Source organism: Mugil cephalus, chromosome 23, assembly GCF_022458985.1.
Source record: "Mugil cephalus isolate CIBA_MC_2020 chromosome 23, CIBA_Mcephalus_1.1, whole genome shotgun sequence".
Classification (NCBI taxonomy): domain Eukaryota; kingdom Metazoa; phylum Chordata; class Actinopteri; order Mugiliformes; family Mugilidae; genus Mugil; species Mugil cephalus.
The window spans coordinates 11,102,974-11,116,660 of NC_061792.1; the positions used below are offsets into that span (position 1 = coordinate 11,102,974).

The window sequence follows — 13,687 nt, forward strand, 5'->3', positions numbered from 1 at the left end:
CAGACCAGGAGGCTAATCCAAATAATCTGGAACCAAATGCATCCAAACTCTTAGTAGTACGTAGCTCGTGATCGGTTTCAAACTCTTGGCCGGTAAACTGTGAGTAGTTTTTATCACTCATTCATATTTCAAGAAGAGCAACTGTTGCTTCTATTGGTCGGGAGTCACTCTGTTGGGAACTGATTGGGCTGTCGAGGTTGGGTGGTACACCAATTCATACTGAATACTGATATTTTTTTTTTCTTTTAGTTATGATATGAATTTTCAATGTAGCATGAGGTGTGGTGAAGATGGAAAGGTCTGAAAAATGAAGCGGCAGAATCGAAAAGGCGCCGTGTCGGTTGTTTGGGGGGTGTTTAGGTTGATTTAAGGGGATAGTCCCCATTTTGGGTCCCCAATTCTAGCTTTTTATGAATGACCAAAAAAAGGTTGCGCGCATATTATAATTGTTACGGTAGCCCGTCGCCCTGCTATTGACGTTACATTCTTAGCAGTTCAAATGCGTATTTAAAACAATTAATACATTTCTTTTTTATCTCCGACCAGACAGCTGTTTACTGCCATATACAAACAAAGCTGTACATGTTTGCCATATGATCCGTCTTCTAACACCACAGTCAGGGTTTATGAGAGAGGACTCGCTGGAGGAGCTCCCCCGGGTCTTTTCTGAGGAATGTTACAGTCGATATCTACTCTCCCGGGGGCAAAGGTTTAATCTCACGATCTGCTGCTGTCCTGAACATCAATGCATGCAAAGCCCTTTAAGTTATGAAGTGAACTCCTCCTCCTCGATATATTCCAGCCAGTCCTGGACTTTCTCAGCACAGAGACGATGTGAATAGCTGCAGTTTATCTAGTTCAGGTTGTGAACGTGAGCTCGTGACACTGTGGCTGGTACGAGGGGGCACAGACTCTTACTCATCCATCCATCCATCCATCCATCCCTTCCCTCACCCAGCAGCATTTACTCCCCTCTTAACCCACATTCATTGCAACCTCTGTGGGACAATGACCGGTCTGTAACACATCTGAGAACCCAAGCAACAATACCCTTATTTATCCACTCATCGCTTCTGGTTGTTGATGGACTGACGTTCTTCTCCTTTAGGTAAAACCGAAGATCATAGAGCCCCTGGACTACGAGAGCGTTCTCGTGCAGAGGAAGACCCAGATCCTCAGCGATGTTTTACGGGACATGCTGCAGTTCCCCACGGACGACTTCCAGGTAACGAGAGAGAGGATGTGAGAGTTATTAATCGATCACAGTCTGGAGGCGCTCACACAGGGAGCAGCTCTGAAGTGTCTCTTTGGATCCTGACAGCCGCCATAAACATCCACCCAATGCAAATTTAACACCTCAGTCCTCGCATTGACTTGGAATAACGAGGAAATTAGTCGCACATGAGGCAGCTTATTAGTCGGGAGAGGAGCATTAGAAAGAAGTGGAATAGAAAAGCCGGCATTGTGTGAAGAAATGCTTTTAAGAAGAATAGAATACAAACAAACAATCCCTTAAATCCTTCAATTACACTGCGGTGAAGAGGCGAAATTACAACAATTACATCCAAATACTTGCACACACAGTGCACTCGGCCAATCACAATCATAACTATAATTACAGAGCGTTTCCTGCCGTGCATTTTTTTCCCCGTGGCCGTAAAAGTAAATGTTCAGAACTCGTAATCCGTCACCGTCGGCGTTACGTCACCCCGAGACGAGTTTCACCGGGTCCACACCTCGACTGAGAGAAAACAAACGACATATTTCACCACGCGGCGAGACGGAGTTCACTGCAGCGGCGGTATGCGGTGGGAAACGTCCAACCTACCGCGCGGTCTGCTTCCACCCAGACTGTTTCACAATCAGGAGATGATGGGTGGGTTTCATTACGAGGCCGTCCACGGCGCACGGCCATTAGTAACCGTCCTCTGTTTCTGTTTCTGTGTGTGGTTTTGTTTTTATGAAATCACGCACTATTACGAGAGGGTTCCTGCTACTTTTTTTTGGGGTTTAGGGTTCAAATGAGCCGGGTAACGCGAAGGGCTAGGGAATGCATTATGTCAGCGCGAGGTCCTCTAAAAAAGGAGAGTCCGTCCATTTGTCCAAGCTGCCATATGTTTTACATCACTGGTCTCAGAGGAGGAGGAGGAGGAGGAGGAGGAGGAGAAGGGGCCCAGCCAGACATATGTACATGCACACTACTACACCCATGCACCAGATGAGCAAGGTGGATGGAGGTAAAGTGTTTATAAAGAACTCATCCTAAGATCTGAATTCAAACTCAAATAAAAGTGGAATAATTGCTTTTTTTTTTACACAACTAGACTCTTAAATGTTTGATCAAAAGAGTCCCTCCACAGTCACTTTTATCTTTCCAATTAGAAAGAGGACATCAGAAGACTCTCCTCCTGTCTCTAACACGTCTCCCTGCTGGTGCCTTTAATGTTTGCTCGGTGGCATCGCTGTCTGCGCCCTCCTACAGCGTCGCTGCCTGTGCGCACGTGCTTCTCCGGCCTCGTGGAGGCCTTCAAAGCCTCCGGTTTAATAACCGCTAACGGGAGCGCTGTTAATTGGCGGCCGGCGGTTCTTGCTCACAGCTGAGTGACGACGGTGCGCTTTGGACAAAAAAAAAGGTTTGTGATAGGGCTGGGCGGTATGACCATAAATGTATATTACGGTATTTTTCAAAATTATGACGGTATATTGCGGTATTTTTCAAAGTTATGACGGTATAATACGGTATTTTCAACATTATGGTGGTATATTACGGTATTTTTCAACATTATTACGGTATATTGCGGTATTTTTCAAAGTTATGGCAGTATATTACGGTATTTTTCAACATTATGACGGTACATTACGGTATTTTTCAACATTATGACGGTACATTACGGTATTTTTCAACATTATAATGGTATATTACTGTATTTTTCAACATTATGACGGTATATTACGGTATTTTTCAAAATTGTGACGGTATATTACGGGTTATATTTTTCCATACATTTTGTACTGGTAATAGATTGCTGGTAATTTTACAAGTTTTGATGATGGTAATATGTAGTATAATCCCACATTAGAGTAAACAGTTACGGACTTTTACATCTTAATGTAATTACTGTATTTTTCAACATTATGACGGTATATTACTGTATTTTTCAACATTATGACGGTATATTACGGTATTTTTCAAAATTGTGACGGTATATTACGGGTACATTATGGCATTTTTTTCATGCATAGTCGCGCATTTTGTACTGGTTGAGCAGTAGATTGACTAAGGATGGAATATTTTAATATTTTGATGATGAGTAAATATTGTAGAATAATCCCACACTAGCAGTAAAACAGGTTAGCATTGCCCTGTGTTAGCACTGCCTGCTAATGTGGAAATCTGGGAACATAAAAAAAAAATAAAAATGTTATAAATATGAAATAAAGAAACGGCGACAGTTGCAGTTTCATTTATTTTGACATTTTTGTCCATATTTAAACATATTTAAACTGCTATGTCTGTAATGTCAATAGCAGCGCGACCAGCTACCGTAATAGTTGTAGTTTGCGGGCAACATTTTTTTCTCATTCATAAAAAGCTAAACTTGAAGACATTTTCGGGACGGCTTTTGTCGGGGGACAGGTCATCCAAAACTGGGACTGTGCACAGAAATTGGGGACGTCTGGACACCTTTTCTTTGCCACAAGTCTTCTCGTTCTGCTGCATCATTTTTTCAGTGTCTTAAAAATTCATATCGTAATGGAAAAAAATACCGGTATAGCACCCAGTCCTACTTTGTGAGATACTGTAAATAGATGTCAAACATCTCATCTGACTCACAGTAGGGAAATAAATAGGCACATTTTTTCTAATGTTAAATGCAAATAAACTCTTGTCTCATATTATATAGCTTCGGCAAATGTCTGTTAGCTCAAGTTTTACGTATCCAAACCGTTGCCTAAGCATCTATTGGCATGTCATTTATTGAAGTTACACGCTTGCCAGCGTGTGAACAGAAGATTCATGACCAAACTAGGTCATTGTGCCACTGCTTCCTACCCATCTCTGTGGGTTTAGCAGATAAGTGGAACGCTAAGCGGCAGCAGCGGCAGCCTCGGTCGTCCCACGGCTCAGAAGACTTGCCAGTCCAGCGGTCTTCACGCCCCGAGGCAACCTTTGTTCTTTCTCTGGCTATTTCCATTTAATAACGCTGGCAGGGCGAGGAATTAGGACCAGAGTAATGGCAGGCGGCCTCAAATTCACTAAAGGGCCTAGTTTCCGCCCGAACAACCCTTATTACTTCCTTTAATTTCATGATTACATTTCATTTTTATTTTAAATTTCACCCTGATGCCTAAGGAAGCTCCTGGGAGGCTGGTATTTTTTTGTGCCTTGATCTTTTTCGAAGGGAAGTTCAGACCGAACAAAACTTGGCGGGATGAACGTTTCTTCTGCTCATGTCTCCGTCCTCAGATCTCAACGCAGCGGCGCCAGGGCCGGACTCTGTTCTCCACCGTGCCAGAGACTGCGGAGAAAGAAGCTCACTCCCTGTTTGTCCAAGAGGTAAAACCGATAAAACTTCTCCGTCTTTTTACCGAAACCCATTTCAGCAGCACCGCCACGTTTGAGGCTTAGAGTCTTCCTCACACCCTGGAGATGTTCAGATATGACTCAATCTGATCCGTGGCCTCTCTGTGAACTTCCTCCCCTTCGTCGTCCCCACCCTTCTCTGACCGGCCTCGGATGGAGTCGGCAGTTCGCTGGCGGTTCACGTCATGTTGTTTCAGAGGGGTTAGCCGGGGTGCGGCGCGATAGGTGATAGTCCCCGCGGCCTCGGCCAGGAATTACATCATGGCTACATCTGGAGCAGCTGTGTCCCCAGATGGGATGATGTCCTGGATCTGAATTTCCACTTTTTAGAGCCCCCGCGGCACAAATCCCAACAAATGAAACCACAATTAGTGACTACTTTTCATTAATGGGGTCTTTTTAAATCGTTGGCGCATTTAGAGAATATTTGTTTAGCAAATTACTAAACAAAAAGCTTAAATTGCGAAGAAATGCCAAGTTTTGAGATGAATGTTTGTCTTCCTCGTGCATTTCAGATCCCTAAAAGCCCACCCATTCCCACTCACGATCTTCTTTCTTTCTTTCTTTCTTTCTTTCTCTGCAGTGTATCAAAACCTACAAGTCCGACTGGCATGTGGTCAGCTACAAGTACGAGGAGTACTCCGGAGACTTCCGCCAGCTCCCAAAGTAAGTGCCGAGAGGTGCTTCCTTCCAAGGCTCTTAAACCTGTTAATGCACTTATTAAATAAAGAATGTGACAGAAATAAAACCAAAGATGTGGGTTTTATGATATCTTATCAGCATCTTTTGATGTCTGCGAGGGAAAAGAATGTAAAATAACCCTTTAATTTAACGGAATTAATTGGAAGTGCGTGTGTTATCTTTGTAGTTGTGTAGCTGAATGTGCAGTGAAAAAGCCCTCAGAGGCGCGCTGTTAATCGTATTGTGTCCAGTGACACTGCCCTTTTGTTTACAGCCCAGTGAATAATTTAACCAGAACCCCGGAAACACGGAAATATTCCCCTCTGAAGCTCTGAGCTCTTCCACAAAAACAATGGAAGACTTCCTATGTTTCTCCAGCGAGGATAAGCGGCGCTATTCTCGGACTGGTGTCATTAAATAAAGGAAAAAATCCCACAATGCCTTGGAATACGTCCTTGGACCGAGCCGCTTTCCTTGACGGCAAGAACGAGCCGCACAGATGTTCCGATTTAAAATATTACAGAGTAGAAGTTACACGAGCTCCCCGACCTCGGCCTCGGCGCTGTTTACGCGAGTAGCTCCCCAGAGCATCGCTGGGTCGCGCAAATGTCAAAGGGCGAAGCGTCCGCGTGGGGTCGGAGGAGCAGCTGCAGCGTTTCAGCTGCATCCTGCAGAGCTGAGGGCGTCGCCGAAAAAGTAACGACGGGGCGAGAATATGGGAGCAGGTCTTCAGAGCGCTCTCACCTTGGTGCCAAGAATGTGGCCGAAATCAGCCCGTTTGTTGAAAACTTCAGATCTGTTCCACTTTGTCTTTTTCACATGAACCACCTGCTCCAGTCTGGATGTCTCTCCACTGTCTGCAAATGTGTAACTCTCCAACCTGCTCACGATATGTCTTATATTCATCCGTCACAGCAGCGAGGGCTGGGTGGTATATGGCTGAAAATGTAGATTGTAGACAGTATTTTTGAAAATTCTGACGTGTAGCACTGTATTTTTCATATCTTAACAAAAAAAACAGCGGTATTAGGTATGAACGGGTAAACCACCCAGACCTAATAGCAGCTAATAGCAGCTAACTGTTGTTTGAAGCCCCCCCTACTTTTATCTAAGTACCCCGTACACAAATAGATGCACCATTGGACCTTCCAGAGTATCATGTAGTTCCATCTATACATGAAACATATTCAGGGCTTAAAGTAAAAAACAAAATCCTGAGTTTTGAATTCTAATAATTAATTTAAGGAATTATTCGATTAGCAATTTAACCATTTAATTCAGTTTCAATTTATACAAAAACAACTGTAGATCATATTTTAACTCTAAATTGCAAAATTTACATCCTAACATTTAATATTAGTTGTTGTTTTTTTTCCTCACTATTTTTAAGTCCTTTGTTTGTGGTTAGGACACATTGTTCTAGCTTTATAAATTTACTCAAAACGCGCTTAGATGATGCCTTCATGAAAACTCGAAAATTCTATATTCCAATTTCAGACTTGTTACAGGTTAACTGTATAAGAAAAAAATAAGTTTGGTTTATTGTTGCCGTTTGCTGAACATTAAAATATGCGCAGCGGATATTTATTTATTTATTTTGGAAGCAGTCATTTCTTTTTCCCAAGTTGTCTTGAATGCAGCATCAGCTGCATCTGGATGTCAACCAAGTTTTCCAAGACCCGCCTCCACCCTCCTTCTGATTGGCTAATGATGTTAGTTTAGAGAGGGAAAGCTGCTTTACTCTCATTTCATTGGTCGATGAACTCAATTGACTTCTCTTTTTTTTATTTCTAAATTTGGTCTTTTTTTTAATTGTGACACTTGTGCATATTGTACATGACGGCGCGCAATACTGGTTAAAAACTGGTGAAACAGGCATAAACTACTCAGATCAGACAATCTCTGGCGGCCGCCTCGGGGGGCCGCGGACCCCAGGTTGGGAACCTCTGAGCTATACGATCACAATACAAGCAAGAGCAGATTCATAATCCTCCTTCCCGACCTCCAAGAGAGAAGGGAGGCTCTGTTCAGATTTCCTAAAACAATTAATTATCTAAAATTGTTCCCTAAAAGTTCATCGTTAATCACCACATCAGCACCGACCTGACGTCACTGAAGTGTGATTGCACCATTGCAACAACGTGGGACTCCTGTTTCTCTGGGAGGAAGTTTACAGCTTATTTCCCTTCATACCACGACTGGCTGTTAAATCACTTTTTTTTTTTTCTCCAAGCATTCCTTTCTTCATGAGCTGTGTTTATATGGCAGTGATTTACAGGCACGTGCACTAATAGCGATTCCTTTGGTTGCTTTCCCTCCCTTTGTCCTTCCAGTAAAGTGCTGAGACCTGAGAAACTAGCAGCTCACCTGTTTGAGGTGGACGAAGATGTGGAAAAAGACGAGGTAAGGTCACCCAAACTCCTCCTCCTCCTCCTCCTCCTGCTCCTATAGGATCACATGATCCAGCCTTCCTCCAGGCGCCTCCAACACAAACTCGATTACAAGTGGATGCATTAGAGCATTAGTTTTTATTTATCGCATGTAGTGTATTCTTATAATTTAATTTGGGACAAGCCGACCTCCGTCTCCTCGCTTTTAGAAGAACAGCTAACATGCATCTGCAGCGCTTCCCTTCCCTTTAATTACCATCAGGCATCGATTTAACCGACGGTCAGCGACCTTTAATGGACACGCCGTCGCGGCAACCGTCCCCAGCGATTAGAAAAGTCCAGCGTTGATCTTAGCGCTGATCCTAATGAAGAGCCGTCCCCCTGGACAGTCAATACAATCCTTCCCTCTTGTCAGCAGGTTCTTAAGCTCAAAGCAATTTAACCGTTTTGTGTTCTTACGCAGGAGACGTTGGTTTTTATTTAATGTTCAGTTTCCATTTCCTCCTCCAGGACACGGCGTCTCTGGGCTCCCAGAAGGGAGGAGTGTCTAAACATGGGTGGCTGTACAAAGGCAACATGAACAGTGCAATCAGTGTTACGATGCGGGTGAGCAGACTCTTAAATTAACATTCAGTTTCTTCCGATCCGCATGCAACTAAATAGTCCGTGGTCATAGCAGATTAGCTGCAACAAAGAGGTGACGTAAGACTCTGTGTTTTCCTCTGCAGTCCTTCAAGAGGAGGTACTTCCACCTGGCTCAGCTGGGCGATGGGTCCTACAACCTCAACTTCTACAAGGACGAGAACACCTCCAAGGACCCCAAAGGGACCATCTTCCTGGACTCGTGCATGGGGGTCGTTCAGGTGAACCTCTCGGCGGCGTGTGAACTGAACGTAGCATGAAATGGGAGCGTGCACATAGTCTAAAAGTCGTGTACTTGCAGAACGGCAAAGTGCGGCGGTTCGCCTTCGAGCTGAAGATGCAGGACAAGAGCACGTTCCTGCTGGCGGCGGACAGCGAGGCGGAGATGGACGAGTGGATCGGGACCCTGAACAAGATTCTCCACAGCAGCTTCGAACAGGCCATGCAGGAGAAGAGGAACGGAGACCTGCACGACGGTGTGTCTCGTTTTTCTCTGTCTTTTGATGCTTTCTGTTGGCTCTGTGGAATAACTTATCTCTAAGTTGTTATTTTTTTATTTAATTTTTTTATGGAAAAGCTAACACATCATTAAGTTTTTATGGAAGCGCTAACAGAGCTGCGCGCTGATCTCTCCAACAGATGAGGAGCAAGGAAAAACAGACCTTTCCTCTGGAGGGTTTCAAGACACCTTCCAGGTAGTGTTCCCCCTCTGCACGTTAAAATAATATTTGCAATCCCCATTTTGCACCTCTCAACAAGCCAACTATCTAACCATGTATCAGCTCGGAAGCAGCCTGAAACGCACGTGGAGCTGGGTTTCGAGCAGAACGGCTAAACAGCTGTATTTTGTGCAGCCACATGTTTTCCACACTACTATATGTAGTGTGTTTGGTTTCTGTGGAAAGAGTTTGGAAAGAATCACTGATTCTTTAATTTGCTGCATCAGGTCAACACAACCTTAAATTTGTGGGGGAAAATTAAAAAATATGTATAAAAAATGTACAATCAACCAAAGATTTTGCGAACCCCTCCTGTAGTACCGCCATGGAACCCCTAGGGGTCGCAGACCTATGTTGAAGACCTATGTTTTAGCATCTTTCTGCTTATTGTATTGGTTTATTAGCTCACAACTGAACTATTTTCACTTCCAGGGCAGAAACAGTTAGCAACTAGCGAGCTAGCTAGCTAGCATAGAGCAGCATTTGGCATCTAACGAGACAGATATTTCCTCAAGAGTTGGTAAATACAACCTCAAGCCAGGCTTTATGGTATTTTAGGTATAATAAGTTATTACTAACCATTTCACTGTTTTTGCTTGTTGCAACGCCCCCAAGTGGCCATAAAACAAGCTAATTCAGCTTTAATTGTAAGGTAGTGGCACAATAGGGGGAAATAAATGCAGAGTTCTCAAAGGAGGATGTAGATTAATATTCCTTTGTACACTGACCACGTTAAGTAGCTACACTTTGCTGAGATTTCCTTATTCAGTTTTTTTTTTTGTTCCCTCTTTATATTTGATTCAGTTTTCACCTCCATTATCTATAATAAGCTGCTTGATTTGTTTGAACAGACTGCGAGAGATATTGAATCTAAAATGAGGAGTGAAGCTCGCCTCAAGCTGTTCACTCTGGACCCTGACACACAGGTAAGGAACACAACAGTGTTAGTTTTTTGTTGTTGTTGTAGTAAAACATAATTTAAGCCTTTTAAACTTTCTTGCTTCCACAGAAACTGGATTTTTCCGGCATCGAGCCGGACGTGCGTCAGTTCGAGGAGAAGTTCGGGAAGAGAGTCCTGGTCAGCTGTCACGACCTGGCCTTCAACCTGCAGGGCTGCGTGGCGGAAAACGAAGAAGGGCCGACGACAAACGTACGCAATCGAGTGTAAACATAGCTGCTGCGTTTCTCTGGCAAACGTCCTCGAGACGAGTGAGGTTTGAATCATTCGAGGAGATCGGAGACAGCTCAGACGAACCCGCTTGGCTGGTTCCTCTCGTCAGAACCGGTGTTGTTGGCATAAAGAGTGGCTGCTGCCGTGGCAACCGGAGCGGGCCTCCCACCACGCGTTAGCCCCAGTCTGAGGCCGGTTTCCTGCTGTCGCTCTCCACCGTCTGTATCTCCGCACAAGGAGGATTCCTTTGACAGCTAACGCTAGAAACCCTCCGCTATTACGCACGCACCCCTCCACCTAAACGGCTCGAGTGTAATGGAAACGCTCGGTGGAAAGAATGAGCGGGGAGATGAATCGCATCGTTTGGTCTCGGTGGAAAATGAGAAGTGCATTAGGAAGGATGAGTAGCCCTCCAACCGACGCTGTCTGTTTAATTTCCCTTCCTCTCGTATTTCATCCAAGGTGGAGCCCTTCTACGTGGTCCTGTCCCTCTTCGACGTGCAGAACAGCAGAAAGATCTCCGCCGACTTCCACGTGGATCTCAACCACCCTTCGGTCAGACAGATGACGTCCGGGCACGGCGGAGGGACGGACTCGCAAATCAACGGCGGCGGCGGCGGCGGCGGCCCCCAGAGGCTGGCATGCGGGCTCCCAGAGGGGGCTCTGCAGTATCCCAAACTGGGGGTGTTCTCGGTCACGTGCCCCCATCCCGAGATCTTCCTGGTGGCCAGAATCGAGAAGGTCTTACAGGGCGGGATCACCCACTGCACTGAGCCCTACATGAAGAGCTCCGACTCTGCCAAGGTGCAGTAGCAGAGATTGGTCTCATTGTGCGTTATGAGCCGTAAAAATAAGTTTTTTGATGTTGTTTTTTTTTTGTCTAGATGGCTCAAAAGGTGCTGAAGAATGCTAAGACGGCTTGTAGCAGGCTGGGACAGTACAGGATGCCATTTGCCTGGTCTGCAAGGTGTGACGCTCACTGCTCACGTTAATACATAGAACTTTTAGCTTTTTTTAAGATTTATAAGAGGGGTCTTCAACGTTTTTCAGGCTAAGATTAAGTAGGGACCCCCTACCTACTATATATGTTCTATATTAAACTAGTGCTATTTATAAATAACATTGTTATTAGCATTTTGCATTTAATATTAAGCTATCCCTATATATGTATAAAAAATGTCTAATCAACCAAAGATTTTGCGAAACCCCCCCCTGCAGTGCCTCCACAAGTTATAAATCATAGGTCATCAAGAGGGAGTCTGCGACCCCTAGGGGGAATGTGGTGGTACTGCAGGGGTTTTGCAAAATATTTGGTTGATAGACCATTTTTTATATATTTTTAAAAAAATTTCTCCCTCAAATTTAAATTTATTTAAATGCACATTAACATGAATCCAACATATTTTATTATGTTAGCATTTAGCTATGTTTAAAGTTAATAGTGTCAAGAAAATAATTATATACATATATATATATGTAAAATTGACAGATAAAGAGAGTTTAGCTAAATGTTTTGGAAAAAAAGTGAAACTGCTCTTTTCCTCCATTTTTTTCAGTGTTGCTCTTGTCTTTGCAGGCCTGTGTTTAAAGATGCATCTGGGACTTTGGACAAAAGTGCTCGCTTCTCGTCTCTGTACAGACAGGACAGCAGCAAGCTGTCAGACGAGGACATGTTCAAACTGCTCACTGACTTCAGAAAGTATGCTTCACTTTTTGCTCTCTTTTTTTTTACTCTAACTTGTTTTGATTCAGCCTGTAACAATTTTTTTTTTTTGTCTCCCAACAGACCAGAGAAAATGGCCAAACTCCCCGTCCTCTTAGGGAACTTGGACGTCACCGTTGACAGCGTGGCACCGGATGTAACCAGTAAACCCTCCAAATATTTACTTCCAAACCGTCTATTTATGAAAACCGCAGTGTGACCTCGAACTCATCTGCTTTCTTTCCTGCCTGCAGACTGCGTCACTTCCTCCTACGTCCCCGTGAGGAACTTTGAAGGAAACGGGCCGGGCAGCGCCCTCCTGGAGGTGGAGGAGTTCGTGCCCTGCATTGCTAAGTGCTCCCAACCCTTCACCATCTACAAGAACCACCTCTATGTCTACCCGAAGCACCTCAAGTACGACGGGCAGAAGTCCTTTGCTAAGGTACAAACAGTAAAGCTTTAATTTGAAGCTTTTCTGGTCGTTATCTTTTTATGTGCAACCCAAAAAAAGCCTTTCTAAAAGACATCCCGTTTGGAAACTAATGCTTTTGCTTGGCACGCGTTTCCCCTAGCATCATCACTTTAGTGTTCCTGTTCGGCTTACGAGACAACTGGCAGCCGCCTCGAGCTCGCTCAGCCAAGCAGAGAAGCTGGATAGAATTATCCCTATGCAGATTGGCAGCCTCTCAATTATACATTAATACGGGATTGTTATTCGGCTTCGTATCGGAAACTCCTCCCGCCTTCCCCCGTGCATTTGGAGAGGCTAAATGAGGCTAATTGACATCTGAAATAGACCCAGAGAAGGAGAGGATAGTGGAAAAAAAATGCTTTTATGCCATCAGACGTATCCCAGAAACCTCATTTTGCCTTCGTCTCCCCCGCTCAGGCGAGGAATATCGCCGTGTCCATCGAATTCAAGGACTCAGACGAGGATGAAGCTCAACCACTGAAGGTGCTTTTCACATATTGCATATTTTAGCTTTAAACATGCTAACATTCTAAAATATGTTGGATTTTTGTTAATTTTAAAAAATATTTATAAAATATATATAAAAAATGTCTAATCAACCAAAGATTTTGCGACACACTGCAGTACCGCCCCCTAGTGGCTGCCTATGCATTAAACCACACACGCACTACAATCAAATATTTTTTAACTTTTTTTAAAAAAATTTGCTGCAGTGCATCTACGGCCGCCCAGGAGGGCCTCTGTTCACGAAGCAGGCGTACGCAGCCGTCCTGCACCACCAGCAGAACCCCGAGTTCTACGACGAGGTATTTCTCCGTTTCTAGAAGTACTTTTTGGAAGTAACTTTTTTTCTTTTCTATTGTTGGGTTCAGTGTTTCTGAACAAAGCCTCGTCTGCGTTAAGAAATAAATAACAACCTACCCCCGGTGATGTGTTTCTCTCGCCTCCAGATAAAGATAGAGCTGCCGACACAGCTGCACGAGAAGCACCACCTCCTCTTCACCTTCTACCACGTCAGCTGCGACAGCAACAGCAAGAAGAAAGACCTGGTGGAGGCTCCAGGTGAGCTCCCGCCTCTCAGATATATATCTACTGTGCGTATTGTGCGCTATTTGCATTTTACCCCTCTTTTTTTTTTGTACCCTCAGTCGGTTCGGCGTGGCTGCCTCTCCTACGGGACGGTAGAGTCATCATGAACGAGCAGCAGCTGCCCGTGGCGGCCAGTCTACCCGCCGGGTACCTGGGCTCCCACGATGGCGTCAGCAAGGTAACGAAACACAATCAAAGCGTGCGTTAAATGAAGTTACAAGTGGAGCTTTAAAGGT

The 13,687-nt window shown here is 44.4% G+C and overlaps 1 protein-coding gene across 10 annotated transcripts in view; it reads left to right on the forward strand.

Annotated features, from left to right (window-relative positions):
• LOC125000865 (dedicator of cytokinesis protein 9-like) overlaps window positions 1-13,687 on the forward strand; it is a 41,539-nt gene that overhangs the window by 11,533 nt on the left and 16,319 nt on the right. For all 10 annotated transcript variants that reach the window (XM_047576584.1, XM_047576586.1, XM_047576585.1 and 7 more), the window contains 19 exons: window positions 1,109-1,225; window positions 4,469-4,558; window positions 5,169-5,251; window positions 7,600-7,669; window positions 8,167-8,262; window positions 8,385-8,519; window positions 8,600-8,774; window positions 8,938-8,993; window positions 9,869-9,943; window positions 10,027-10,167; window positions 10,651-10,992; window positions 11,073-11,155; window positions 11,765-11,887; window positions 11,975-12,054; window positions 12,145-12,332; window positions 12,780-12,845; window positions 13,076-13,168; window positions 13,313-13,424; window positions 13,511-13,629. In XM_047576584.1, coding sequence (XP_047432540.1) covers window positions 1,109-1,225; window positions 4,469-4,558; window positions 5,169-5,251; window positions 7,600-7,669; window positions 8,167-8,262; window positions 8,385-8,519; window positions 8,600-8,774; window positions 8,938-8,993; window positions 9,869-9,943; window positions 10,027-10,167; window positions 10,651-10,992; window positions 11,073-11,155; window positions 11,765-11,887; window positions 11,975-12,054; window positions 12,145-12,332; window positions 12,780-12,845; window positions 13,076-13,168; window positions 13,313-13,424; window positions 13,511-13,629 — 2,244 coding nt within the window. The remainder of the gene's footprint in view (window positions 1-1,108; window positions 1,226-4,468; window positions 4,559-5,168; window positions 5,252-7,599; window positions 7,670-8,166; window positions 8,263-8,384; window positions 8,520-8,599; window positions 8,775-8,937; window positions 8,994-9,868; window positions 9,944-10,026; window positions 10,168-10,650; window positions 10,993-11,072; window positions 11,156-11,764; window positions 11,888-11,974; window positions 12,055-12,144; window positions 12,333-12,779; window positions 12,846-13,075; window positions 13,169-13,312; window positions 13,425-13,510; window positions 13,630-13,687) is intronic.